This window comes from Neurospora tetraspora (assembly GCF_033439725.1).
Source record: "Neurospora tetraspora strain CBS 560.94 chromosome Unknown B0H65scaffold_4, whole genome shotgun sequence".
Classification (NCBI taxonomy): Eukaryota; Fungi; Ascomycota; class Sordariomycetes; order Sordariales; family Sordariaceae; genus Neurospora; species Neurospora tetraspora.
This window is the reverse complement of record NW_026944386.1, coordinates 4,846,570-4,869,655: the sequence shown is the minus strand read 5'-3', so window position 1 is coordinate 4,869,655 and position 23,086 is coordinate 4,846,570. Positions and strand designations below refer to the sequence as shown.

The 23,086-nt window shown below is 54.3% G+C and overlaps 10 protein-coding genes and 1 non-coding gene across 11 annotated transcripts; 5 read left to right on the top strand and 6 right to left on the bottom strand.

The window, feature by feature from the left end:
* Nucleotides 1-1,232: 1,232 nt before the first annotated feature.
* B0H65DRAFT_549443 (uncharacterized protein) lies at nt 1,233-1,583 on the bottom strand (the record flags this gene model as incomplete). The annotated part of the gene is made up of 2 exons (XM_062829659.1): nt 1,233-1,424; nt 1,515-1,583. 2 exons carry the CDS (start codon nt 1,581-1,583, stop codon nt 1,233-1,235), a joined length of 261 nt encoding a protein of 86 aa, XP_062682380.1.
* A 90-nt stretch (nt 1,584-1,673) lies between these two features.
* Nucleotides 1,674-1,961, top strand: B0H65DRAFT_426693 (uncharacterized protein; the record flags this gene model as incomplete). The annotated part of the gene is made up of 1 exon (XM_062824647.1): nt 1,674-1,961. The coding sequence occupies one exon, from the start codon at nt 1,674-1,676 to the stop codon at nt 1,959-1,961; it is 288 nt and encodes a 95-aa protein (XP_062682379.1).
* Nucleotides 1,962-3,640: 1,679 nt separating this feature from the next.
* On the bottom strand, nt 3,641-6,393 carry B0H65DRAFT_443079 (heterokaryon incompatibility protein-domain-containing protein; the record flags this gene model as incomplete). Its single annotated transcript, XM_062825613.1, has 3 exons — nt 3,641-5,076; nt 5,199-6,025; nt 6,215-6,393. 3 exons carry the CDS (start codon nt 6,391-6,393, stop codon nt 3,641-3,643), a joined length of 2,442 nt encoding a protein of 813 aa, XP_062682378.1.
* Nucleotides 6,394-6,915: 522 nt separating this feature from the next.
* Nucleotides 6,916-7,008, top strand: B0H65DRAFT_t258. The gene has a single exon. It is a non-coding gene; the product is annotated as a tRNA-Ala (tRNA).
* Nucleotides 6,958-8,060, top strand: B0H65DRAFT_467619 (6-O-methylguanine DNA methyltransferase). The gene is made up of 3 exons (XM_062826917.1): nt 6,958-7,436; nt 7,542-7,665; nt 7,781-8,060. Exons 1-3 carry the CDS (start codon nt 7,322-7,324, stop codon nt 7,971-7,973), a joined length of 432 nt encoding a protein of 143 aa, XP_062682377.1. The 5' UTR covers nt 6,958-7,321; the 3' UTR covers nt 7,974-8,060.
* On the bottom strand, nt 8,061-9,423 carry B0H65DRAFT_467616 (histidine phosphatase superfamily). The gene is made up of 3 exons (XM_062826916.1): nt 9,207-9,423; nt 8,366-9,153; nt 8,061-8,171 (listed from the first exon to the last, which is right to left on the bottom strand). Exons 1-2 carry the CDS (start codon nt 9,260-9,262, stop codon nt 8,382-8,384), a joined length of 828 nt encoding a protein of 275 aa, XP_062682376.1. The 5' UTR covers nt 9,263-9,423; the 3' UTR covers nt 8,061-8,171; nt 8,366-8,381.
* Nucleotides 9,424-9,693: 270 nt separating this feature from the next.
* B0H65DRAFT_425010 (SDA1-domain-containing protein) lies at nt 9,694-12,008 on the top strand (the record flags this gene model as incomplete). Its single annotated transcript, XM_062824545.1, has 2 exons — nt 9,694-9,776; nt 9,857-12,008. 2 exons carry the CDS (start codon nt 9,694-9,696, stop codon nt 12,006-12,008), a joined length of 2,235 nt encoding a protein of 744 aa, XP_062682375.1.
* A 658-nt stretch (nt 12,009-12,666) lies between these two features.
* On the top strand, nt 12,667-14,343 carry B0H65DRAFT_213382 (uncharacterized protein). The gene has a single exon (XM_062821964.1). The coding sequence runs from the start codon at nt 12,819-12,821 to the stop codon at nt 14,004-14,006; it is 1,188 nt and encodes a 395-aa protein (XP_062682374.1). The 5' UTR covers nt 12,667-12,818; the 3' UTR covers nt 14,007-14,343.
* Nucleotide 14,344: 1 nt separating this feature from the next.
* Nucleotides 14,345-16,547, bottom strand: B0H65DRAFT_213381 (glycoside hydrolase superfamily). The gene is made up of 3 exons (XM_062821963.1): nt 15,544-16,547; nt 15,337-15,486; nt 14,345-15,166 (listed from the first exon to the last, which is right to left on the bottom strand). Exons 1-3 carry the CDS (start codon nt 16,441-16,443, stop codon nt 14,594-14,596), a joined length of 1,623 nt encoding a protein of 540 aa, XP_062682373.1. The 5' UTR covers nt 16,444-16,547; the 3' UTR covers nt 14,345-14,593.
* Nucleotides 16,548-18,043: 1,496 nt separating this feature from the next.
* B0H65DRAFT_213377 (uncharacterized protein) lies at nt 18,044-18,680 on the bottom strand. Its single transcript, XM_062821962.1, has one exon. The coding sequence runs from the start codon at nt 18,647-18,649 to the stop codon at nt 18,209-18,211; it is 441 nt and encodes a 146-aa protein (XP_062682372.1). The 5' UTR covers nt 18,650-18,680; the 3' UTR covers nt 18,044-18,208.
* Nucleotides 18,681-18,894: 214 nt separating this feature from the next.
* On the bottom strand, nt 18,895-22,319 carry B0H65DRAFT_467607 (Hsp70 protein-domain-containing protein). Its single transcript, XM_062826915.1, has one exon. The coding sequence runs from the start codon at nt 22,079-22,081 to the stop codon at nt 19,073-19,075; it is 3,009 nt and encodes a 1,002-aa protein (XP_062682371.1). The 5' UTR covers nt 22,082-22,319; the 3' UTR covers nt 18,895-19,072.
* Between the last annotated feature and the right edge of the window lie 767 nt (nt 22,320-23,086).

The window sequence follows — 23,086 nt, the reverse complement described above, 5'->3', positions numbered from 1 at the left end:
GCAGGCGGCTGGAAGAGCCTCACATTGTCCCTGCACACACTTCCATTGCACTTGCAGAGGTTTCAGACTTCGACATCTGGTCTGCTAGCCCAGTACTTTGCGATCTTGGGCCGCGGTAAGAAGCTTTTCTAACCTCAACTTACCAACTGGAAGGAGGACTGTAAAAGGTGCTCTTTCCAAGTACCGAGCGAACCGACTTTTAGGGATTGGGCTGTAAATCCTCACCCTGTATTCAGTCCGGTTCTTGGCCAGGACGGGAGCAGGAAACCCGAGTGGGACTGGACTTATTGTTTCTGGACTGTCCAGTCGGGTACGTACCTCCTAGGAGGCGTACCTTTTGGCCACCTGGTTCGCGAACCACTACCTATGGGGTTGGGGCTCTGCGGGCAGTTGCCTTGCGCCCAGTTTTGCAGCGTTATTATTGCCTTGTCGACATCAAATGGTGCGTAAAGTTCGGGCCCTCCAACAAGAGCAAGATATACAAGTCTTCAAATCCTCCCTTCAATTTCCTCGGCATTTCTTCCCACATCACGCCCTCAGCTACAGAGCTTCTGCCAGCTCAACTACGGATGCTCGAGGAAATGTAGGAAAAAGCATTCCTATTGAGCTTTGTAGGGAGATACTGTAGGTGACTCACCTTTTTATGAAGATTGACATTCGCTGACATACATCATTTTCGATTCCAGCCTGACCTTCGCATGCAGTCCGTGATTGAGGCACGTGGTACCGATATCACCGGGACGGCAACACGGCCAATCTCGGGCAATCGGTTGCCAGGCTGCCCCCGTATCAAGGAACCTCATCACGCGGCCACGTTGATACCCCTATGTTGCTTCGAGAGGTCGGGACGTTGAGCATCTGCGCCGAGCGCCGCATCCACGGACGATAGCTAAGGGTTGAGCCAGGAAGCCGCGGGATTCATTAACGTCGAAAAGCAACTAAAGCCAATTTCTATCGGGCGGCAGTTACTAAAGGAAGAGATTTCCATATGTCGATGTACGACATCAACGAGATCACTACATACGCCTTGCTCCACCACGACTTCGAATGGACGGCAGGAATACCAGGTCTTGGATTGACCTCGACCTATGTGCGAGTTGAACATCGAGGAGAATATTCAAGGCCTGAGGACTAAGGGAGCATACTTGCCAATCGGTCGGTCTATCCAGATTCAAGGCTTCGGTTTCGGATCAGTCTCAGACCAGAGACTCGAAGATCGCACCGATACCGATTCACTGTTTAGAGGTACCCTTCTCCTCATCCATCTTCTGCCGTTTCGCCGCCTCCTCGCGCTCGTGCAGCTCCTCTACCAGTTTTCTCCGACGCGCCGTCATGGCGTCCAGCGTCGCCTTCTTCTGCAGGATGGCGCGCATGCCGTTGTCGTAGGCGGAGCGCGCCTCGGCGTGGAGCAGCACGTTTGAAATCTATATTTCGTCTTTTCTTGTCCATTGCAGTTGCCTGCCCCTGTGAAAGGTGTCTCACGAGTGTAAACGCTGGACGACGTGATGAAGAACAGCTTGATTGATGGTAAAGGTACTCGATGCCCTTCGTGGTAGCAGTCCTCTGAGCATAATCGAACACATTGCAGACAAGCGATTGGAGTTCGTTAGAGCTGTCGGACTTAGTGGTCGTCCTAAAACACGCCCAGTCGAACCCCTGCTCAGTCCGAAGATATGTCGATTGAGTTCCTCAGACAGCCCGAGACACGCGCTATTTCCCAGGAGCAGCTTGTCACCGAGGTCAAAGGCATCTATGCTGGTCTTGTTATGGTCGAGAGCAAATGTATCGAGGTCGACAACGCCCAGAATGCCGAGACCGATCCCGCTAACAAGCCCATCAACCATGAGCAATGGCAGGCCTTGATCGCCCTGCACCGCACTTTGCTTTACGAGCATCACGATTTCTTCCTGGCTTCTCAACATCCATCTGCGAGTCCGGCCTTAAGACGAGTCCTTGGTTGAAACCTAACTGACAAGGGTCACCAAATACATTGGTCAACCGCATCGAGCAGTAGCCGAGACCGGAAGCACATGTTTAGGTCTGGCACCTTGCTAACTTGACGTCGATACACTAGGGCCGAAGCGTCAGTGAATTGGGTGGATGTTGACAGTCTTTGTGCGACACAGAGCGAGAGGATGGGAAAAGAGATAGAGAACAAGATGGAGAAACAAATGAGAGAAAAAGAGATGATGAGATAGACACAGCACCGTGATTTTCGTAACGAAGCTTCCCCAAACCACCTCCACACACGGCCGCCCGCGAAGGGCAAGTTCAGCCCGGAGGACAGCGTCGATGTGCTGAAGCCCGTCTCGCCCTCGGAGGCGGAGAAGAAGGAGGCTGCTGCTAAGGACCAGGTCCCGCCGCTGGCGGCCCGCGTCTTCGGCACCTACACCTTCACCGATACCGATTCACTCCGACCCCATATACCGTCAAAGTCTGCATGGTGGTACCCTAAGAATCGCGAGGGCAGTTCTCGAGATCAGGCCATCAGAAAGCACCAGTTCTTTTGGGTTTTGGGACATGGATCAGATGTCTCGGAAGCCTCGACCGCTCCGGAAAGATTGTTCACTGAGCCTTCCACACCTGAGATGCGCACACAGCCCCCAGTGCCGGAAGGAGTGACGATAGGCAGCTTCCTTCCATGGCTGCCGAGAAGTTACAGAGTCGAGGATGCAACGATTCTTTGGTCGACAACGAAACAACTTCTCGCGAGATCCCCAGGCCCACTGTGTCAAACAACAGCGAGTAGCTTTCCGGATCCATGCCTGACCGGACCACCATGCACCGCGGCAACGGCCACGACCACAACAACGGCATCACCACAAGACCACCCGAACCGTGCACCTATCCCAATGCCTACCTAGGCCGCGCTTGCTCCGGTCCGAAACTACCCATCCACCCATTCGACCGTCTTACATGTCCCGAATCCCAACCAGTACATCCATATTCTTGTGCCGCCTGAGTACCTAGTCTTCTCGCCATCGCCCTCTCGGGCCCTACCCAAGCTCCAGTAACAGCACAAGGACTCGGGACAGGACGGAAAAGGAACAAGGACAGGAACCGGTCAGGTGGAGGGACAACGATGCCTCTAGGGACAGAGGCAGGCGACACCATTAACCGCCGCTACCGCGATTGTCACCGCCCACGCCACGGCATACCGGATACCACTTCCGTATCGCCGCTGTCGTTATCGCGAGCCACTCAACAGCCGTCGTCATTTCCAGCCCGTCATCTACCCGCCCTCCAGACTCGAGTCTCGACTTCGGCTGCAATCAGTGTCTTGATCACCACCAGGCCGTCAAAGCTCGACACTCGCAATTATTTCCTTCCCCTGGGCACCTAGATTTGGGCTTCGCGTCTCTCACTGCCCGTAGGTGTCCGACGGGACCTTGGTGTGGCTCCCTCTGAATCACGATATTTGGCTCGATCCCGTCTCCAACCCGGCTTCCAGTTCGATCTCGGCCTCAACTCAACCTTGCTCTCGAGAGAAACCCCAAGGCCTTTCTACAGAGGTACTCCTGTGTGGAGTTCTTCCTCGCTTTCGATGGGTTCTGCTCGGTAGTGTGGCCGAGCAGGTCTCGTGGTGAGTCTCAGTCCATCTTTCTTCTCCTTGCCATCCAGTGTCCGAGTATCATGAGTGCTACACGAGGACGAATTCCCGTATCGGTACATCCCTCGCCCTCAAAACCTCAGGACTCATTCTGGGGTCATGAGTGATGATATCCCCCGTTACTTGATTCCTGAACCGTTGAAACACCGCCGAATCATCGTGCCCTGCACAGATACCATCCTTGCGAATGACCCGCCAAGGAGTGGGAAGCGGGCCGAGGAGGGAGAGGGAATCGTGGAGACCGTAGATGACGACGGGGCCTACGAAGAGGTATTTGTCGCTGGTGCTGGCTACTGCTAAAGGTGAAGTTGAAGGTCCTGAGAGTGGTTGCAATGGGGGTCGAGAGGGAGACCGAGGCAATGGGCGCAAGACGACCGGCGTGTCGAAACCTAGGAACACACAGATGATATCCCCCTCCTGAACGTCCGGCGGACCAATGCCGATGAAACCCTCGTGAGTTGTAACGTAGCGGCGGTGCCAGAGGCGAGTTTCGAGGTCTGCTTCGTACCAGTTGCTGGATTTGTTGGTTTCGCAGTCCGTGATTGCGGAAGGTTTTGGGGATGGAAGTTGCGCGCGAGGACCAAAAAAGGCATGCGCGGAATCCTGCCACAGCCAGCTTTCCAGAGTCGGATACCACACCACGTCCGTAAGACGTTGATGGAGGTAGTTGCAGCATACCGTCTTCGAAAAGGCCGTTTTGAAGGGTTCGCCGGTTACGTAAGTTGATCCCTCATTCTCAGCAAGTTCCCTGGCCGTATGGTCTCTTACTGCTCGTAGCAACTCTTTCGACTTTTTCGGGAACGGATCTCTAATCGTCTTGATGGTGGTACACCTCACTCCCATCACTGTGAGCACGTTCGGGCTTTCGGGGACAAGTTTGGTGTAGCAGCGAGAAAACCCCGCCGCAAACTGATGCTTCACGATTGTAGGCACGCTCAAATCACTCAGGTCCAGCATCCAACTCGGCGACTTCTTTAACGTCTCTGACTTGTTCAGGTAACATTTTTGCAACAGCCCCAAGCGTTTTGCGTGCCCTGAATAGGCAAGGAACGTCTCCCTGTACACTTGGTACACGCTCTTGCTGTAATCCGGCCTCAATTTCTCCTTAAACACCGGGCTAAGCAAGCCGTGGAGACCCAAAACGCGATCGCGCATGTCTGCATACCCTGATTTGCCGAGGTAGAGGAGTACATCCGATAGCGGTGTTCGACCATTCTCAGGGCGAACAAGGTCTAGTAGAAGTAAGGACCGTGGGAGACAGGGGTGTAGGGATGATTTGATGTAGAGGTTGGCGATGGCACTGCGGAAGTGGGTGAAGGAGGTTTCGCTTCTCCCGCAGCGAATGATGGTATTTGAGGGTTTGGCAAGACGAATTTCTTGAACGATCCATTGGCGGGTGAACCAGGGGCGGCTCAGGAGTTTCTTGATGGCCAGCCAGGTTTTGGCGCTGTAGGTAAGACGATCTCCTTGCGATACCAGGTTGACTCAGTGGCCTCCGGTGCGCGGAAAATGCGTCGATCTAAAGTGAGGAAGTACTGCCCCCCTGGGTCCCCCGGAGTCTCCAAGGCATGCCCGCTGTCGTGCGTACTTTCTCCTAACCAGAATATGACTCTCTCTGCGAGTCTGAAGATGTCGCTCATGCGGTGAACCTGGGCGTTGCCCTCGAGAATGTGGAGTTGGTTGATGCACAGGGCGTCAATCCAGAGAATGCGGTGATGATCTCGATGTCGTAGTTGGCGCATAGCTGCTGCGAGGTTTATCCCGATGAGAAGGTGCGTGTAGCCGGAAGGAATCGGTCCCTTGAACTTTTTCGCACGGATGGGAGCGGGAGTATCTCGGGTGTCGGTCCAGACGAAGGTCACCTCTGGCTTCGCGCTAGAGCCCCAGGTATACTTGTACGACAGGGCCTCATACCTTGGCTCTGCTCTCATGATATGACCATCATCATCGGATTCGGACTTCACGTATCCGGAAGGATCCATCAAAGAATCTGGATGAGACCAAGACGTTCGGGAGAGGCGCTCTTCCCTCCTGCCATGGTCCACGCGTCCGAAGATGTACCGGTTGTCCCAGGTTTCGCCCACTGTCCAGCCTGGAGGTAAGGTTGCGGTGACTTCTTCCAGTGTCATGCGAGTTTGGGGTGTGGGATTGAAGTTGGAGAGTCGCAGCATGGCGCAAGAAATACGGATGACGATATCATCTTTGAAATCACCTGGGAATAGGGTCACGGTCCGAATATCTCCTGGGGTTTGCAGCTTCTGGTAGGTGTACAGTTGGCCCAGAGGCTGGGGCTCAGGTGGTGTGATAGCAAAGGGCATGGACCGACGTAAATGCCCGGTAGCACAATCATGAAGTACGCCAGCTTCGGTTGAAAGTGAGAGCGATGAAGTGAAGGGGGGACCATGGCGTGAAGTACTTTGTCAATCCCCTGCTCACCAAGGGCAGTCACGACACCTTTCGCCCGCATGCGACATTGCGAGACCTCCGTGATGTGACGGAACGCAGTTGAAGATTGCTGTCACTGAGTGTCAGAGAAGAAGGTGCGCTGATAGGCTATCTAATGAAAGGAGCTCGTCGGTCGGAAGGGGCGTAGGGCTGACCTACCTGGCATCAATGTCTTCAGCTGCCCCGCACGTCATCCAGGGAGAGCGGCGCGACAGTCCTGTGATGACTTCCATCGCCAGCTTGGAGGGAGACTGGATATTGGGATTGAAGCTCAAAAGAATCCTGGCGCAAGGCAAATTCCGCGCAACGTCAACAGCATGAGGCTCATGCTGGCTCATGGTGTCACGACATTTTGGACTGAGGCTTCATCTTCAAGAGGTTCCTCCGAGCTCAAGGGGAGATCAGGAAAGAAAAGGAATTGAGAAAGTGTGTCCGATGATCACTGGTCCGTGATAGAATGTCACATATCCGAACAGGTCTGCGCCGCTTTCATGCCGCGAACCAGCCCCGATGTGCAGCGTGCTTTCTCCAATCTTTCCAAGCCTAGAGATTCCGACAGTGCCCAACGTGACACTTCTAGCCCTAACCCTGGTTAGATCTCTTGACCTCTTGGCAATACCGCTGGTGCAAGGTGCGCCCTTGCAGTGATCTTGGGCTGGAAAATGCCACGGTAACTTTGCGGCACGGATTGCCAGTTTTCGAGGGATCATTCCTGCGCCGCCGATATACAGCTTTCACGCGCATGATATAATAGCTGGCAGATATGGAAGTTCTAGAACGACTTCTTCTAGAGCAGAGGTGAGAACTCCAATGTTGCACGACTCATTAACAAGGATACCGCCTGTTTCCTCAACTCGAATGGGCAATTGGTCTAGTGGTATGATTTCCGCTTCGCATGTCGACTTGTCGAGTGACATTGTGGAAGGTCACCGGTTCAATCCCGGTATTGTCCAATTCTTTTTTTTTCGTTTTCCGTCAACTCAACCGTTGACATCGTGATCTTTTTGCAATTATCTTCGTCAGAATCTCTTGCAGACAGGATGGAAATTGTTTTCATCGTTCGTGAATGCTCTTTCTACGGTTACGCTGAGGAAGGCTGATCATGCCAAACGTCACTGTAAAATGTGGGGGGTGTGAACTTCCACACATCGTGAAAACTGTTTTTGTCACGAACAGCATTCAATTCTCCAGCGCAACTTAAACGCAACCACTCTCACTAGTACACAAATCACCTTCCCGCCGACCATAAAACTCGATATTGCTGAGATGGCTCGCTCCGAAGAGGCACAAGCCTTCTTCCATGCCGTCTACAGCGCCGTGCAAGAGATTCCGCATGGCAAAGTCACCAGCTACGGCCACATTGCAAAGCTGGTCGGGACTCGTATGCAACCATCTCCCACACATATCGGTTCACCAGACGAACCTCATCCCGATATCATCGATGTTTGTCTCCGTATCATATGTAGAAATGCTGACAAACAAACAGCCCAACGTCCCCGGCAAGTAGGCGTCTGCCTCAAACACCTCCCCGTTGACCCGTCAGCTCGGTTCAACCATGAGAACGTACCCTGGCAGAGAGTGATCAATGCCAAGGGGGTTATTTCTCCGCGGTATGTGTACTTGCAACGGCAGCTCGAACATCGGTTCGAAGAAAAAACGCTTGATGAATTCCATGTAGACCGTCATTGTAATGGATCAAACACTGACAACCCATTCTGTTCTAAGATCTCAGCCGGAAGGGTCACGCAGCCAAGCGGCGGCATTGGAGGCCGAAGGCGTGGTTGTTACAACGGGGGCGCTGGGAGAGCTCATGGTTGACTTCGCAGAGTATGGATGGTTCCCAAGGATATTGCCGTCGGAGGAAGGAGATGGGCTGGAGTCTGTTGACAGCGAGGAAGGTGAAAGCGATGAGGAATAGTAACGAGGGACATCATCGTCAAGAGGTTCGAAGAGCATGGTCACCACAAATATGCAATATCACAAGTTTACGAAGAGCGATGAGAGATGGTTATAATGAAGATCAAGTGTCATTGATAGCTATTTGCAATGCACCAAAGTGACGATGACTTCGCATATTTCAGCGAGCCTCGAGGGGCGCCAGTTCAAGATATCCTGTCTTTTGAGATCCGTTAGCAACATAGCTCGCATCAAAAGAATGATAACATGAACACTTGTGATGATGCTTTCTCAGATAGCGGTTGGACAAGTTTTTCCACATAGTGTTTCGGTACAGGTCTGTGAACATTGTTTTTCTCATCATAAAAAGCGGGGAGGGTGTGGCGCCGAAGAAAAAAAAGAGAAGGAACATACCCATTGGTGACACCGATCAATCAACCCGTCGCCTTTTGGCAGCGGGTTTGAAGAACGCATCCATCGTCTTCTGTTTACTGTCAAACTTGGCACTGCCAATCCCGCCTCTTGTCCTTTTCACGCCTTGGAGGTGGTCAAGAGCGTTGACCCGGACGACAGCCAACCTGACAGCGGACTTCTCGGTCTCCTCAGACGAAGGGATGACATCCACATTCATCTCGAGGTATCCGGTGTTGCTCCAAGCAGCGAGGAACTCTGACCTTCCGGCAACAGAGCCCGACGACGACTTGACATTGGCAAGCCTCGTCATCTCTTCTGGGGCATAACGCACCAAAAGCGATCTCAAGAGCGAGTTGAGTATCAAGCCATGCGCGACAACCACGACGGAGGTGTTTGTCTTGCAATTGTCACCATTGGATGTACTGTCCAGCAGCGGACCCAGGTGGGCTTGTATGAAGGCGGTGGCTCGCGCGCGCATCTCGTCGTGCGTTTCAGCATCGGGATGCGGCGTGCCAAATCGCTTCCCCTCGGCGGATCGGAAATCGCGTTCGCGGAGCTCGACAACTTGGACCAGTTGGAGCTCGGGACGGTCCGAGTCTTCCTTCTCCGTTGCCTTTTCCACCTGGGCATCGACAATGGCCTGGGCAGTATTGACTGCGCGTTGCAGATCGGAAGAGAAGATGTGCGTGACAGGACCGATTGAGGACGACCGCGAGGCAAAGTGGGAGGCTAGACGACGTGCCTGCAAAACACCGTGGGTGGTGAGGGGGGAATCGCGGAGGCCTGCGCTGGGGAATGTTAGCCCAAGTCCAGAAGACATGGTGTATCGAATGGAACGTACTATAAACCGGCCACGTTGTCGACGGTCTCTCCGTGTCGAACGAGGAAGAGCCGCATGTTGTTGAAAGATGAAGGACGAAACGAAGGACAGCATATGCCAATCGTCTCAGTTGTCCATGTTCAGGTGGCGGATGAGGAATTCATCATCGCCGGAATGGGATTAGCAAACCGCGGGAAGCAGTTGCTGTCAATCGCCCAAGTGAATGGTGATTTGTGGAAGGGAAAAGGGAAGAGAATTCCAAGAAAAAGCGGCAGAAAAAGAAAATTTAAAAGGGCACAGCTCAAGTGGGGTACAGAATGCCGCTGTCCAGGGTCCTCCCCGCCTGGAACAGTCCATTAACTCCACCGGCGGTACTGATAAGGAACCGATAAGGAATCAATTTCCCAAAAAATTCTGGACCGCTGAAGCTCCAGGCGAAGGGTCGAGGAACACAGAGGGACCGGCTTCCACTCTTGCGACTTGCATCTCGACAATCGATACCGCCAAGATGCCCAAGAGAAAGGTCGCCGCCCTCGAAAAGGTCGATGCTGACCTGGTCAGCTTGCAGTACAAGATCAGGAGAGATCCCAAGTAAGTTGTTCTTGTTCTTGTCGTCGCCAATTGCTGCCATCATCGGTCGCATTGTTTACTAACACGGCCTCCTCCTCCAGATCCTATGCCCAAGAGTTCTACGACCAGTGGCTCGCATACGACGCCCAACGACAAATCTTCATCTCGTCTCCCTCCTCTGCTTCCAGCGAAGACAACAAGAAATTCCACGACCTCGTTGACCTCGTCGCCCACGTCGCCGATCTCTACCCCGATGTCACCGCCCCCTACTTCGACCACCTCAAGGAACTCTTGACCCAACACCATGCCGTCCTTAACCCCGATCTCCGTGAAAAGGTCGTTGGCAGCTTGTCTCTCCTCCGTCGCAAGGATGTCATCGACTCGACCAGCCTGCTCACCACCCTCTTCCCCATCCTGATCTCGACTCCCTCCAAGTCCCTCCGCTCCCTCCTCTACACCAAGATCATCAGCGACCTGCGCGAGTCCAACTCCAAGGCCACCAACCACAAGCTCAACCGCACCATCCAGACCGTCCTGCACAACCTTGTCACCTCGGACCGCACTTCGACCAAGGGCATGTGGGCCTGCCGCATCACCCGCGAGCTGTGGCGCCGCCAGATCTGGACCGACGCCCGGCCCTGCGACGTCATGAAGGAGGCTTGTTTATCCGACAACGAGAAGGTCGTCGTCGGTGGTGTCCGCTTCTTTTTGGGCGGCGACAAGGAGCGCGAGGAGATGGAGGATGACTCTAGTGACGAGGAGATTGACATTAAGAAGGTCAAGCATCAGGGCACTATCAACAAGAAGACCAAGAAGCGCCAAAGGGCCACGGAGAAGGCCATGGAGAAGATCAAGAAGCAGGAGCGCAAGAAGCATGCCCCTCATCCGCTCAACTTTTCGGCTCTCCACCTCATCCACGATCCCCAGGGCTTCGCCGAGCAGCTTTTCCAGAAACATCTGCAAAATACCAAGTGCAAGTTCTCCCTGGATAACAAGCTGCTGGTCCTCCAACTCGTCACCCGTCTGGTCGGTCTGCACAAGCTCACCATCATTTCCTTGTATCCGTGGTTCACCAAGTACCTCACGCCCAAGCAACCGTCCGTCACTTCGTTCCTCGCCTCTTTGGCGCAGGCGACACACAACCACGTCCCTCCCGACGCCATCGAGCCTCTCGTTATCAAGATTGCCAATGAGTTCGTCTCTGAGGCTTCCGCCGCCGAAGTCGCTTCTGCCGGTATCAACTCTATCCGCGAAGTCGCTCTGCGCCAACCGCTCTGCATGAGCGAGACCCTCCTCCAAGATCTAGTCATGTACCAAAAGTCCAAGGACAAGGGCGTAGTAATGGCCGCCAAGGGTCTCCAGTCTCTTTACCGTGAAGTCTACCCCGAGCTGCTGCAGAAGAAGTTCCGCGGCAAGGAGGCGACCATGGGATTGAAGTCGGGCGAGGTCAAGAGGCTCAAGTTTGGTGAAGAGCAAGTGGAGAGTGGTATTGAGGGTATCGAGCTTCTCGAGAAGTACAAGGAGGAGCAGAGACTCAAGAAACTCGCTGAGAAGGGTGAGGACGCCGATGGGGACGCCAAGATGAATGATGATGATGATGATGAAGACGGGTTCAATTCCGACGAGTGGGAAGTCGCCTCCAACGATTCTGATTCTTCAACCGGGTGGATCAACGTCGAGCACTCCGACGACGAGGACGAAGGGCCCGCAGCCAAGAAGCAGCGTCGCGACAGCTCAGCGGCTCCTGACCTCATCTCCGACGAAGCCATGGCCACCGCCGCCGAAGCCAACCGCATCTCCAAGCTCGCCATGACCACGATCCTCACACCCGCCGATCTCGCCAAGCTGGCAGAACTCCGCCGGGAGGCCCAATTAGACAAGATGACAGGCAACGTCTCCAAGAGGAGACAAGAGCTTATTGCCAAGCACATCGAAGACGGCGTTACCGCCGACGACATCGAGTTGCCTGCGCAGATTGGCAAGAAGAGCACCAAGGAGGAGCGGGTGGCCATGGCCAAGGACGGCAAGCCTGGGCGCGAGGAGCACAAGTCTACGCAAGCAATCAGGAAATCCAAGAAGGAGGCTGAGGGCAAGTCGTCGACGAACAAGGAGAAGGCGAGAAAGAAGAACTTCTTGATGACGGTCGGTAAGGCGAGGGCGAAGCATAAGAGGAGTTTGGTGGATACCAAGAAGCGGTTGACGGCGCATATTGCTAGGAGTAAGAGCGGAGGAAGGAGGAGGAACGGTATGTAAGAGGGAGGATTGCGGATTTAATGATTTTCTGTTTTGGAATGGTATATACTCGTACGTTTTTAAGTTCTGGGAAATGTATTGCGGACGAGTGTTGTGCTCGTTAATGTGTGATCGCACATGTTATCTGTCCTTTCGGCGATGCTGTTGCCCTGTCCATGATATCAATGACCCCCCCTCCTCCCTACGGCCTGTCTCGTTCCACTTCTCGTTGACCATCTGTTGGACGCCTCAGCCTCGTCGCTTCACAAATTCCAGCTGGGCTCCCGATCTCGTCCAACTCTTGTCTTCAGCCTTGACTATACCTAGATACCATGATCAATAAGGCAAACATCAGAGGGGCGAGACAGGTCCACCGGATCATGTATTTGCAGAACTACGTAGCTGGTTCGATACCGTACTTTGATCTGATGTCAGCGGTGTTTGCCTACAAGTACCCCTCCGCCTTGCCTCACAGCCCTTCACTCCGTACCTTCCTGTGGGCAATGGATTATGGGCTGAGGACGTAATTGGTACCTGATACCTGAGGCTAGACCTTCGTCTGAAGTTTGGACGAGGCAGGCAGCTGGCAGAAGCCGGTGAACGCGGCGGGAGCCTTCTGGATAAAATAGGGCAGCAACCCCTCCACGCCCTCCTTCTCCTCCCAGAAAAATCCTTCTCTCCCTCCGTCAAACCATCTACAACACCATCACGGTCTTGATCTCGAGATCATCGTTCTTCCCTCAAGGCTTCGCCCCGCAAGCTCACGGCCCAAGAAGAAACAGGTCAGCACCGCCCAACTCGCTCATTCGCCAACGAGGAGAGAACGCGACAATGAAGTCTCACGTCTTTCTCACCCTGAGCGCCGGCCTCACCCAGGTCCTGGCTGCGCCCTACATCGAGAGACCTACCCGTGAGCTCACCGGCCATGAGACCGTCACTTCCACAGCCAGCGGGGAGTTTCACGTCGATGGCTTGCCTGGTCTTCCCAAGCCCGTTTTCTCGACTCATACTCACCACGCTCACGGCACTGAGACTGCCGCTGTGACTGTGCCTACGGGCGGTTACGGCGCCAGCACCACCGCGACTGAGTCCGACTCTGTGACTGAGAGCATCGTGACCGAGGTCGAGACCGACACCAAGACTGTCACCATCGCGGCCTCCGCCGATGCTATCACCGCTTCTGGCTTCACCAACTCAAGCGTTGCCGTCCCCAAGACCACCATCACCGTCACCCCGGTTTTTGTCACCGTCTCTGCCAACCATACCAGCCACAGCAGCACTCACGGCGAGACCCCAAGCTTTGCCGCCCGCCCCCGTGGTCTCCAAGCCGAGCAGGTTGCCCCTGAGAAGCAGTACACCACCCTGACCTTCACTTTCGACACTATGGCCACCACCTACACCCTGTTGCTTCCCAACGGCGCTGATGCCACCGACACTCCTGCCCCCGTCATCCGTCCCACCAGAAGCTACCCGCTCGCTCCTCCTTCCGGTACCTGGACCGAGTGGAACAGCATGGTCACCAGCACCCTCCCCGTCGTTCAGCGTCGGTCTGCCCCATCTTCGCCCGTCTCGCCCGTCGAGACCAGCGTCTCCATTGCCCCTGGTTACCACGTCCTTCCCATCCCTGCCCCCGCCCCGAACCCGTTGGAGGAGGCTGCCCTCAGCGTAACCACCCCCGCTCCCTCCCTGCTTCTTCCCAAGGAGCAGGTTCGTACCACCATTCTCAACGGCGGTGAGGGTGCTGTTGAGCGCATCTCCAAGGTTGGCAAAGGCGTTCAGGCCAAGCACATTGAGCATGAGGGCGTCCACGCTGGCAAGCAGAACGACGCCAACGATGAGCCCACGTCTCATGATCTGTCGTGGTATTTCACTGCGAGCTATACCGATGACTCGATCACCTTGACGATGCAGCCTTGTTATTATGACTGGCAGTGTTGGCCGGAGCCGAGCTCCTCGAACACGGAGACGTTTTTGCCGGGTGTTGATGGCGGTAAGATGGCTGCCGCGACTCAGGTTTGAACTGGGGTCCGGATCCTGGAACGCACACTTCGAGAATTCAGATTCGGCATGATCTGGTTTGGTCTGATTCGCGAGCTGGACTGGTACTCGATGGCTGGAGGGTAATGACTAATGAGTTGGGAATTCATGGTTTATGGCCTTTGCCTGGATGACTTGCATTTCAGCGTCGGAGTTCGGATCGGAAGATGTCTGGCTTTTAACTGTTTTGTAGCATGAGCTTGGCGGCTTTTCTGGTTCACATCTGACTGGAACTTGACCTGTCTTGCACCTTGGGCATATTCGGGGAGGAGCGAAGTGGTTGTCTGCTGTTGATAGACTCGGAAGGCTCTCGATGAGGAGGGCTGGAGGAGAAAACTGATGTTGATAGCAGAATACGACCTGACTTCCCTACCTTGTTCTTTTGAATGACTGCCTCTTTGTGCCTGAACTACCTCCGGTATTTACCATTTGAACAATCTTTCGCACTCCTGTCCTTCAGGATTTGTTGTTTCACATCCTCCGCAATCACCCTACCGCCCTTTCTCCTATAACCCGTTCCAGTCTCTCTCTCACCCCTTCCACTACCCCAAGCCTCCAGTCCCTCAACATCACTTGTTAGTAGAGACAGCATAAATGTCGAAGTCAAACTGAGTCTCAAACTCCTCCCTGCCTTTCGCCCCCTCCCAAACCCAAACACCCACACTACAACCCCCACACCTAAACTCCGCCCACCCATCTTCTCCAACCGTCACCACTTCCTTCCTCCACCCCAACACATCCGTCCACCGTTGCCCAGTACACTCCACGCCCACAAGCATCCTCTTCCACCCCTCTCCCGCGTTACTCATGACCACCGCGCATTTATCCTTTCTGTCCCACGTCCCGTGCCGCACCCAGCCGACACAGGTGGGATAGTCGAAATAGTCCGTCTGCGGTCCATACGCATAGAGCTTCCTGGCCAGGAGAAGCTTAGGGATAATGGTGACGGGGCCGCTGGTTGGTGTAGTGGGGGATGGGCTGTCAGGGGTAGGAGTGCAAAGGCCGTACAGGTCGCCGTAAAAGACACAGGGGTAGCCGGCTTCGCGGAGGAGAATGAGGGAGTAGCCGAGGGGAAAGAACCAGGGGGTTATGGGGACGGCAAGAGCTTGGAGAGGTTGGGTATCGTGGTTTTGGACTAGTGTCTGTCGCAGTGGGCGTTAGCAATTTTGGGGTTCTCAATTAGGAAGAAAAGGGGAAGGGATGGAGGGATAAGAGAGTGTAGTGGAAGAGAAGAAGAAGAAAACGAGCAAATAAGAAGAAAGGGAAGAGAGGAGAGACGTGGGTGAGGAAAGAAGAGAAAAAAGGAACATACCACAGCGCAGACGGGAGCTTTTTGCACCAGCGTGTTGTCAAACACCCTCCGCAGATCAGCAGAGACACTCGTACTGATCTCGCTAAAGTTATAAACTAGCGGCGCATCAAATAACGAGAACTTGTGATCCATCCGAGCAAGATAATCAGTCTGTTGTAAGTCAGCACTTCAGGTCCATTGTTGTAGACAAATTCACGAACGACATACCATGCTCTGCAACGAATCCTTCCAAAACTCGCCTACCAAGAACCAGCCCTCGCCAAACTCTCCATCCAGCATTTTCACGAACTTCCTCAAGAAACTCTCACTGAAATGCTTGACCGCATCAAACCTGATTCCTTTGATCGGCACCTCCTTTGCTAACCACCTTCCCCAATTCAGCACATCCTCTTCCACCTCCGGATGACTATAATCCAAATCGCACCCCATCAGATAGTCATAATTGCCCTTTTCACCATCAACATCCTCGGGACTCTTAGCCCACCCTTGGCTTTGCTCCCCAATGATCTGGTAGATAGTCCCCGCCTTGCCCGGATCGTCGGCGTTGAAGTCGATGCCGGAGAAGTGGTACCAGTGGTATTTCATCTTGCTGTATTGGTCTCCCCGACCAGGGAAGTCAAAGCCCACCCAGGCGTCGATCTCGTACTCCCCGCTTACTCTCACTCTCCGATCGTTGGCATCCACTTCAACAGCCTTGCACTTCTCGCGGTGGTCGGCGCCAAACCGATGGTTGAGGACCGCGTCCCAGTAGAGTCCTACGCCGTACTCTTTCCCCTTCTGGGCCAGCTCCAGCAGTTGGGCCTTGGTCCCCCACTTGGTGGCCACGGAACCCTTCTGGTCGAACTCGCCTAGGTCATAGAGGTCATAGATGTCGTAGCCGTTGGACTGGGGTGAGGTGGCTCTGCAGGAGGGAGGGATCCAGAGGGAGGAGATTCCGTGCTGTGAGAGTTGGGGGATCTGAAAAGACAGACGGAGGAAGTGGGCGTGGTCAGGAGGGATGTACCATTCGAAGGCCTGGAGGAGGGAGGCGTTTTGGGGGGTGGGCTCCTGTTGTGGTTCCGGAGCCGGAGCCGGAGCCGGGGATGGAGTTTGGAAGTTGTCGCCCATTTCGAGGTTTTGGGTGGTTGAGTTAAAGATGTGGAAGTTGACGGGGGATAGTGTCTGGAGGTGCTATCAGGCCGGAATATCTGTGTATTACTGTTGTCTAGGTAGGATAGACGGATAAGGTAATAAAGATGATAATGTGGAAGACGACAAAGCAGAGAGGCCACTTGCATCAAAGGAATTGGAGTGATGATAATAAACAAATCTGACCATGAGGCTTAGAGGACTCGGTCTGAAGCCATGTCAGCAAGAGCCATCTCGACACTTGCCCGACATCAGGCCCCGACTTCCAGAACAGTCAAAAACGTGCCATGCAAAGCATCGACGATGGTTCGGAACGCATCATGATTGGTTCAACAACCGAAAAACTGCGCCGGACGACTACCTACCGACGGCTGAAGATGACGAGCGGGCATGCCGATAAGGACCGGTCTGGAGAGAGGGGAGGGGTTGATTGGTGAAGATATGGTGTAGCTCATGGTGATTAGTGTCAGGTTCTATTCCACTTGGACTGGACATCGTTGTTAAATACTTGAAAAGACGGGACTTGAAGAATTCCAAGGAAACATCGATGTTGAAGGAGGAAAGAACGAGTGTTGTCGTTGACTCCAATGCCGCTAGGGATGCGGGGGCACCTTATCCGCTGTGCGTTGAAAACACGGTGTACAGCGGCAGGCAGCACTAACAGCGGGCCTTTAGCGCGTCACCTCCAGACGAAACATGTCCACCTCCCGGCCACATCGACTTCCCCGGATCCTCGTCGATCCTCCACGATGCGATGGAGTCAAGCAACAGCCTAGATCCCGGTTGAAGTCGCGAGGTCTAGCGGGTGAAGGGCCTGGCGGCTGTCAATCTGTCAGGTAACGTCAATTCGGAACACAGACTGCAGCAGAGCGTTGCACAGATGGGCGCCTCGGTGCGATCCTTGAACTACATATACACAACATGAACCTCGAGCTGACCATGGAACTCTTCTCTTTTCAGATTCCTTGACCGTGCGTCTCCTCGAACGTCAACAGACGGAATCTCCATCATATCCAAAGTACAAATCATTGCGCGCGAGCATATCGTCGATACGATACTTGCACGATCTTCCTCGAGCGAATACACTAGAAAGAGTAAAAAAGTAACAAAAAATTTGTTCGAACGTGCCCGAGGACAGATTCAAAAGACAGTTGCTTCTAGATAAGAGGGCACCTCAGTTACGGACTGAAGTGGCGCGCTTCACCTCTGCCGACTACGCTGTCTTGCACACGGTGGTCTGATGGCTGTACCTTCCAAACACAGACCTTAAGTACTGGGTAGCTATCAGACTTGGGGTCATGGCTCCTCAGTACAGAAACTGTTTGCCCACGGCAGGAGCCTGGAGCAGGAGCCGGTCCATAACATTCACTTGTGGGTTTGACGGTCTCTCCCATCGGCGGGAACCATGGTGCCATACATACCGATCAGTATGCTGTCAAGGATAGTTTTCAAGGCGCCGCAGCCTTTCTCGGACGGCCACTGATGACTGCCACGCTTGTATGTCAGGGACTTTCAGCCCCAAAGGGATTGTGATCTGCTTCCGGGCGGGCATGGAGGATCCAATACGGGAGCATCCTGTTCTCAACATCGAGCGCCAAAATCGCGAGAAAGCTCCAAGATCTAACTGGTTTTGCAAAGCAGACAGGCAGAACTTTTTCTTCTCCCGCTCGTCACAAAGACACCAAACTCTCGACAGCACTGACTAACCCCGTTTGATTCAACCGCAGTTTGTGGGATTACTAGCCTAGTCACTCAAGACAGCCTTTCCACGTTGAAAGCGACAACCAGTTGATAGGTATCTGGCTAGCAAAGCAGTTGAAGTAGCCAATATCAAGAATGACTGTTCTACGATGATGACTATGGTGACCTCTCCGCCGCATTGGACACTCATATTAACCGGAGTATATAAATCTGAGCTCCCATCACCGATTTCCATGCACACTCCTCTCATGCATTGTGTTATCTCTTCAGCAAATTCCCAACTCAAAGTGAAGCGGCATCTTGTGACCAGAAAACACACACACACATCATGCCCCTCCCGAGAAGAGTCCCCCTCAAAGCTCGGAACCCCAAACGATGGCGAGAAATAAAGGAAAATCCAAATACCGGCACCCCTAAACCCGACAAGCCCCAGGAGAAATGGGTATGCATCCATCCTGATTGCACCATCTTCCTCGCCGGGCATCGCATGAACCTAGACCTGACCTTTGATAGTAAAGCCGATCTGGACTGGCATAAGAGTCGTGCGCATCACTGGACTGACGACGAGTTGCAGGAGCAGCGGGGCTTGTTGCCTGGGACAGAGACTGAAGAGGATGATGATGATGGGAAGGGAAAGAGAATGGTGAAAGGGAAGGAGACCGAGGCCGGGAGAAATGGAATGGAAAGGAAAGGAGACGGGGACTGAGCAGTTGAGTATGAAGCTCGACGGCAGTGGAAAGTGCCACCTGGAAAGCAGTAACTCAGTTTGTAACATCTGTCTGTAGATATCTAGGTACAGATTGACGCCAACATTGCAATCCCTATAACCAGGCCGATAAATCTATGGTTTTGTAACGGCAGAACACGCTTTGCTGCTAAAACACGCACACCTGCATCAGACCTCCTTTTAAAGCTCCTCATGCTTAATCGGCTCCTCCTTGCTCCCCTTCTCCCCCTTCTGAGCCTTGGCCTCCTCCTTGGCCTTTTCGTCCGCCATAACCTTCCTCAATATCTCCTCGATCTCCTCATCACTGACCGTTTCCTTGGCCGGCTTTTCACCCGCCTTGGTGGCCTTGCCATTCTTCTTGCCCGCCTTGGCCTTTCCATTCGTCTTCCCGCCCTTGCCCTTCGTCTGCGTCTTCTCAAAGTTCTTCACCCCCTTCATCGCCAACGCCATTCCTGCCTTATCCAACTTCTCCCTCCTCTCCAGCAGGTCCTTGACCGTCAACACCGGGTCATCAGTGGGTCCCAACTTCTCCTGCTCTGCCACCTTCAGCTCCAACCAGGTAGAGATGGAAGTATACAGATCCTCGGATTCCTTGAGGTCTTCGAGTGTATAAAGAGGGGGAACGGGACCGAGGTCCTTCTCCAAAAACTTCATGGGGTCTTCGGCGGTGGCGGTGGTGGAGGCATCGTCTTCTAGGCCGTCGAAATCGCCGGTAGCGGAAGAAGCCGGGGCTGTGGTAGAAGAGGAGGAAGCGATAGACGTCGAAGCAGAGGCGCTAGCAGAGGCAGAAGCATGGAAGGCATCGTACGCAGAAATCTTCTCCCTGATGTCCTTGACAAATTTCTTTGTGTTGTGGAGAGCATCCTGCAGCCCCTTGAGAATTTCAGGCCTCTTCTCAGCTTCCTCCGCCCTCTTGAGGACAGGATCGACAATGTTTTGGAGCTCCTTGAGCTTGGCCTTGAATTCCTCGCGAGTGGCATCGGCGCCGTCGCCGTAGAGCCAATCGCTGGCCTCGTCCTTCTTTTGCTGGAGAGTCTCACGCTCGGAAGCGGTGGAGTGCGCAATGAAAGACTCGCGGTCCAGAATGTCGCTGATCTTGTAAGTGTAGGCTTCGAGCTGGTTAAGCGCTTCCTCGCGGAGTTGGCGGGTGCGGTCGGAGGCGGCGAAGGACTTAAGGCGGTCCTTGAGGGATTGGAGAGAGGCCTTGGTGAGGAGGGAGGTGGGGCCAGTGGGGGTGAGGGTAAAGTCAACGTTGATTTGAACGAGTTGCTTCTTCTTGGGCTCGCCGGGCTTGGTCTCGGCAGAGGCGGACGCAGAGGCCGAAGAAGAGGTGCTGGTGGTGGAGGAGGTGCTCGTAGAAGACTCGGTGGACGCAGAAGTAGAATCCTCATCACCCTCAGTCTTGTCCTTCTTGCCGAAACCAAAGAGGTTCTTGACGCCGTCGACAATACCCGCCTTTTCCAGCTCATCAGCCTCGCACTCAACGGCGGCCTTGGTAACGTCAACCTCGCCGTTCTCGCTGAGAAGACGAACGCCAACCTTGAACTTGATGTCGGCCTTTTCACACTTGTGCTTCTCCACCAACGCCTCCACGGAGGCAGTCAAGTTCTTGGTGGTGAAAACCGTGGTATCAACTTCCACACCATCCACCAACTGGTAGAAGTTGACGGACAAGTCCTGGACATTGTTGAAGGTGACCTCCTTCGCGGGCGCTCCCAACTGCGAGGTGGCGGTCCACAGACGCTGGTGCTTGGGCTTTCCCTCGTCATTCTTCCACCTCATTCCGGCGGGATAAGAAGCAATATCGGCGATCTTGATCTCCTTCACCCTGAAGCTGGGCGAAAGCTCAGCAGCGCGGAAACCAGCACCAAAAACGGCGGCTTCGTCTGAGTTGACGTTGGTGCGGATCTTGTCGGCTCCTCCCAGGACCTTCTCAAGCTCCTTCTGGACGAACGGAGTGCGCGAGGCGCCGCCGTGGAGGATAACGGAGTCGAGATTCTTGATTTGCAGACCGGCCATGGTAAGGGCATTGTTAATCGCGACGCTGACGCGCTGGGCGTGAGTGGCAGCCATCTCTTCAAACTCGGCGCGGGTAATCTTGTACTTGAAGTCGACATCGTCGTACAAGCCCTCAAAGGAAGCCTGGGTGTTCTGGTTAGCGGAGAGAACGTGTCTCAGGCGCTCGGCCTCCTTGGTAAGCTTGGCGATGGTGCGGCCGTGGGACTTGACGGCCTCGAGGGTGACGCCGGCCTTTTGCGCCTTGGGCGACTCAACGAATTGGCGGATCATGTCGTCGACGATAAGATAGTTGAGGGCGTCGCCGCCGAGAGTACGGTCCCAGCCGCTGCCGAGGACGGAAACCTCCTGAATAGTCTTGTTGAACTTGCCGACGTCTTTGACGGTGCGCGACTGCATCTGGAGAACGGTGGCCTTGGTAGAGCCGGCGCCCATGTCGAAGATCAGGTGGTGCTCGGCCCTCTCGCCCTTGTTAACGTTAGGGAACTGGCGGCTGGTGGCATAGTTGAGGCCGACAGCGAGACCGTCAGAGATAAGAGAGAGGACCTTGAGGCCGGCCAATTCGGCAGACAGCTCGACGGCGCGCTTCTCCTGGATGGTGTAGAAGGGCGGGACGGTGATGACGACGGAGCGCACAGAGCTAGAAGGACCAGCGAGAGACTCGGCGTTGGCGCGAACGCTCTGAAGCTCCATGGCCAACAACTCCTCGACCAGCCAAGCCTCCTCCTCTTCAGTGAAAGCGGCGCTCTTGAAGGCCGAAGTTCCCTTTGTCTTGTGCGCCTCCAGTCTCAGGGAAGGGTGCCTCTCGGCGTATTCTCTAACTTCGGCGCTGCCAGCGGGGAGGCCGAGGATGGCCTTGAGGTTCGGGTAAACGTCGCCGGGGATTCGGGGGGCGATGGCCATAGCGTCGGAGCCATACTCGCGCTCGGGATAGGCGCCCTTCTTGGGGCCATTGGAAGAGGGCTTGAAGGCGACGGCGGAGGTTTCTTTGCGACGGGAGTCTTTGGTCAGGACGATTTCGAGAGGGATGCCAGGCTTGACGAGGGCGGCCTTGATGTATTCGGTGCCCAAGTCAACACCCAGGACGGCCGAGGCGGCGAAGACATGGGCGGAAAAGAGGAAGATGGCGGAGAGGAATATCCTCAAGGGTGATAGTGTTGACACCCGCGCCATGGTGGGCGTTGTGTTGTGTGTTGTGTATGCGGTGGGGGTTCTCGATCGTTATGCGGTGTCGAGTGGGTGTTGTAAACAAGAGGACAAACAGGAGACTCTTCAAGGAGTGGCTGGAACTAAAAGAGGCATTCCGTCAGACAGAACAAAGTGGCCTCAAGTGGTGAAGATGTTGTGTTGTTCCTCTTGGAATTCGGAGGGGAGCTGCCGTTATGTCGTAGCGGTAGCGGGCAGCGCTGGCGGCAGGCATTGTCTCAGCACTAATTGATACCTGTTCTTATCGAAAGGACAGCTGTGAAGTATCCACTCGTGAAGCTATCTGACCAATGGGAGGCCTTTAGTGGTCTGGGCGCCCAGCAACTGCGAAACTTCGAGACAAATCGACATTTGCACTGAAACCACACCCATGAGAAAGTCAATTCGATCAAGCATTACAATACCTTCGTTCAGTTGTACCGTCGTTGTTGATCTGGCAGTCTTTAGTCTCTCATTTGATTAGCAGATGACGGGCATGACCGTATGAGGAGCCTCCCTCAAGTCTGATGTCATGCAATTAAAGAGTCCACAGCTGAGAGGATCCGCTCTGATGCCAAGCCCGTGTCCGGGTCCGCTGAACTACCGGCAACAGGCCCACTTTCACGGAGCCGGATTCCGGAGTGGGACGGAACTGCCCCTAGGCTCTGCAGTTTGTCCTGGTGAGTAACCGTCACACATCAGTGCTTCCTGCTATGGGCCCCTGGACCAACTTGGATCTTGGGTAACACTCTCGAAGGAAGTATGTGGCTCCTTCTTCTGTGCTACTACATGTGTGTTTCGAGGCGAAACAGTTGGGGGTCACTCCTCTCTGAGAGCGGCAACATAAACTGTACAACCTCGTGGGAAGGGTAACAGACACTTGGATAGCAAATGGGCAGCTTCCTGTTTTTGAAGAAACGTTGTCTGGACGTGACATCATGTTAGTCACAATGGAAGTTTGCGTGGTAGCCGTCCCGTGCCGAACCGAACTTC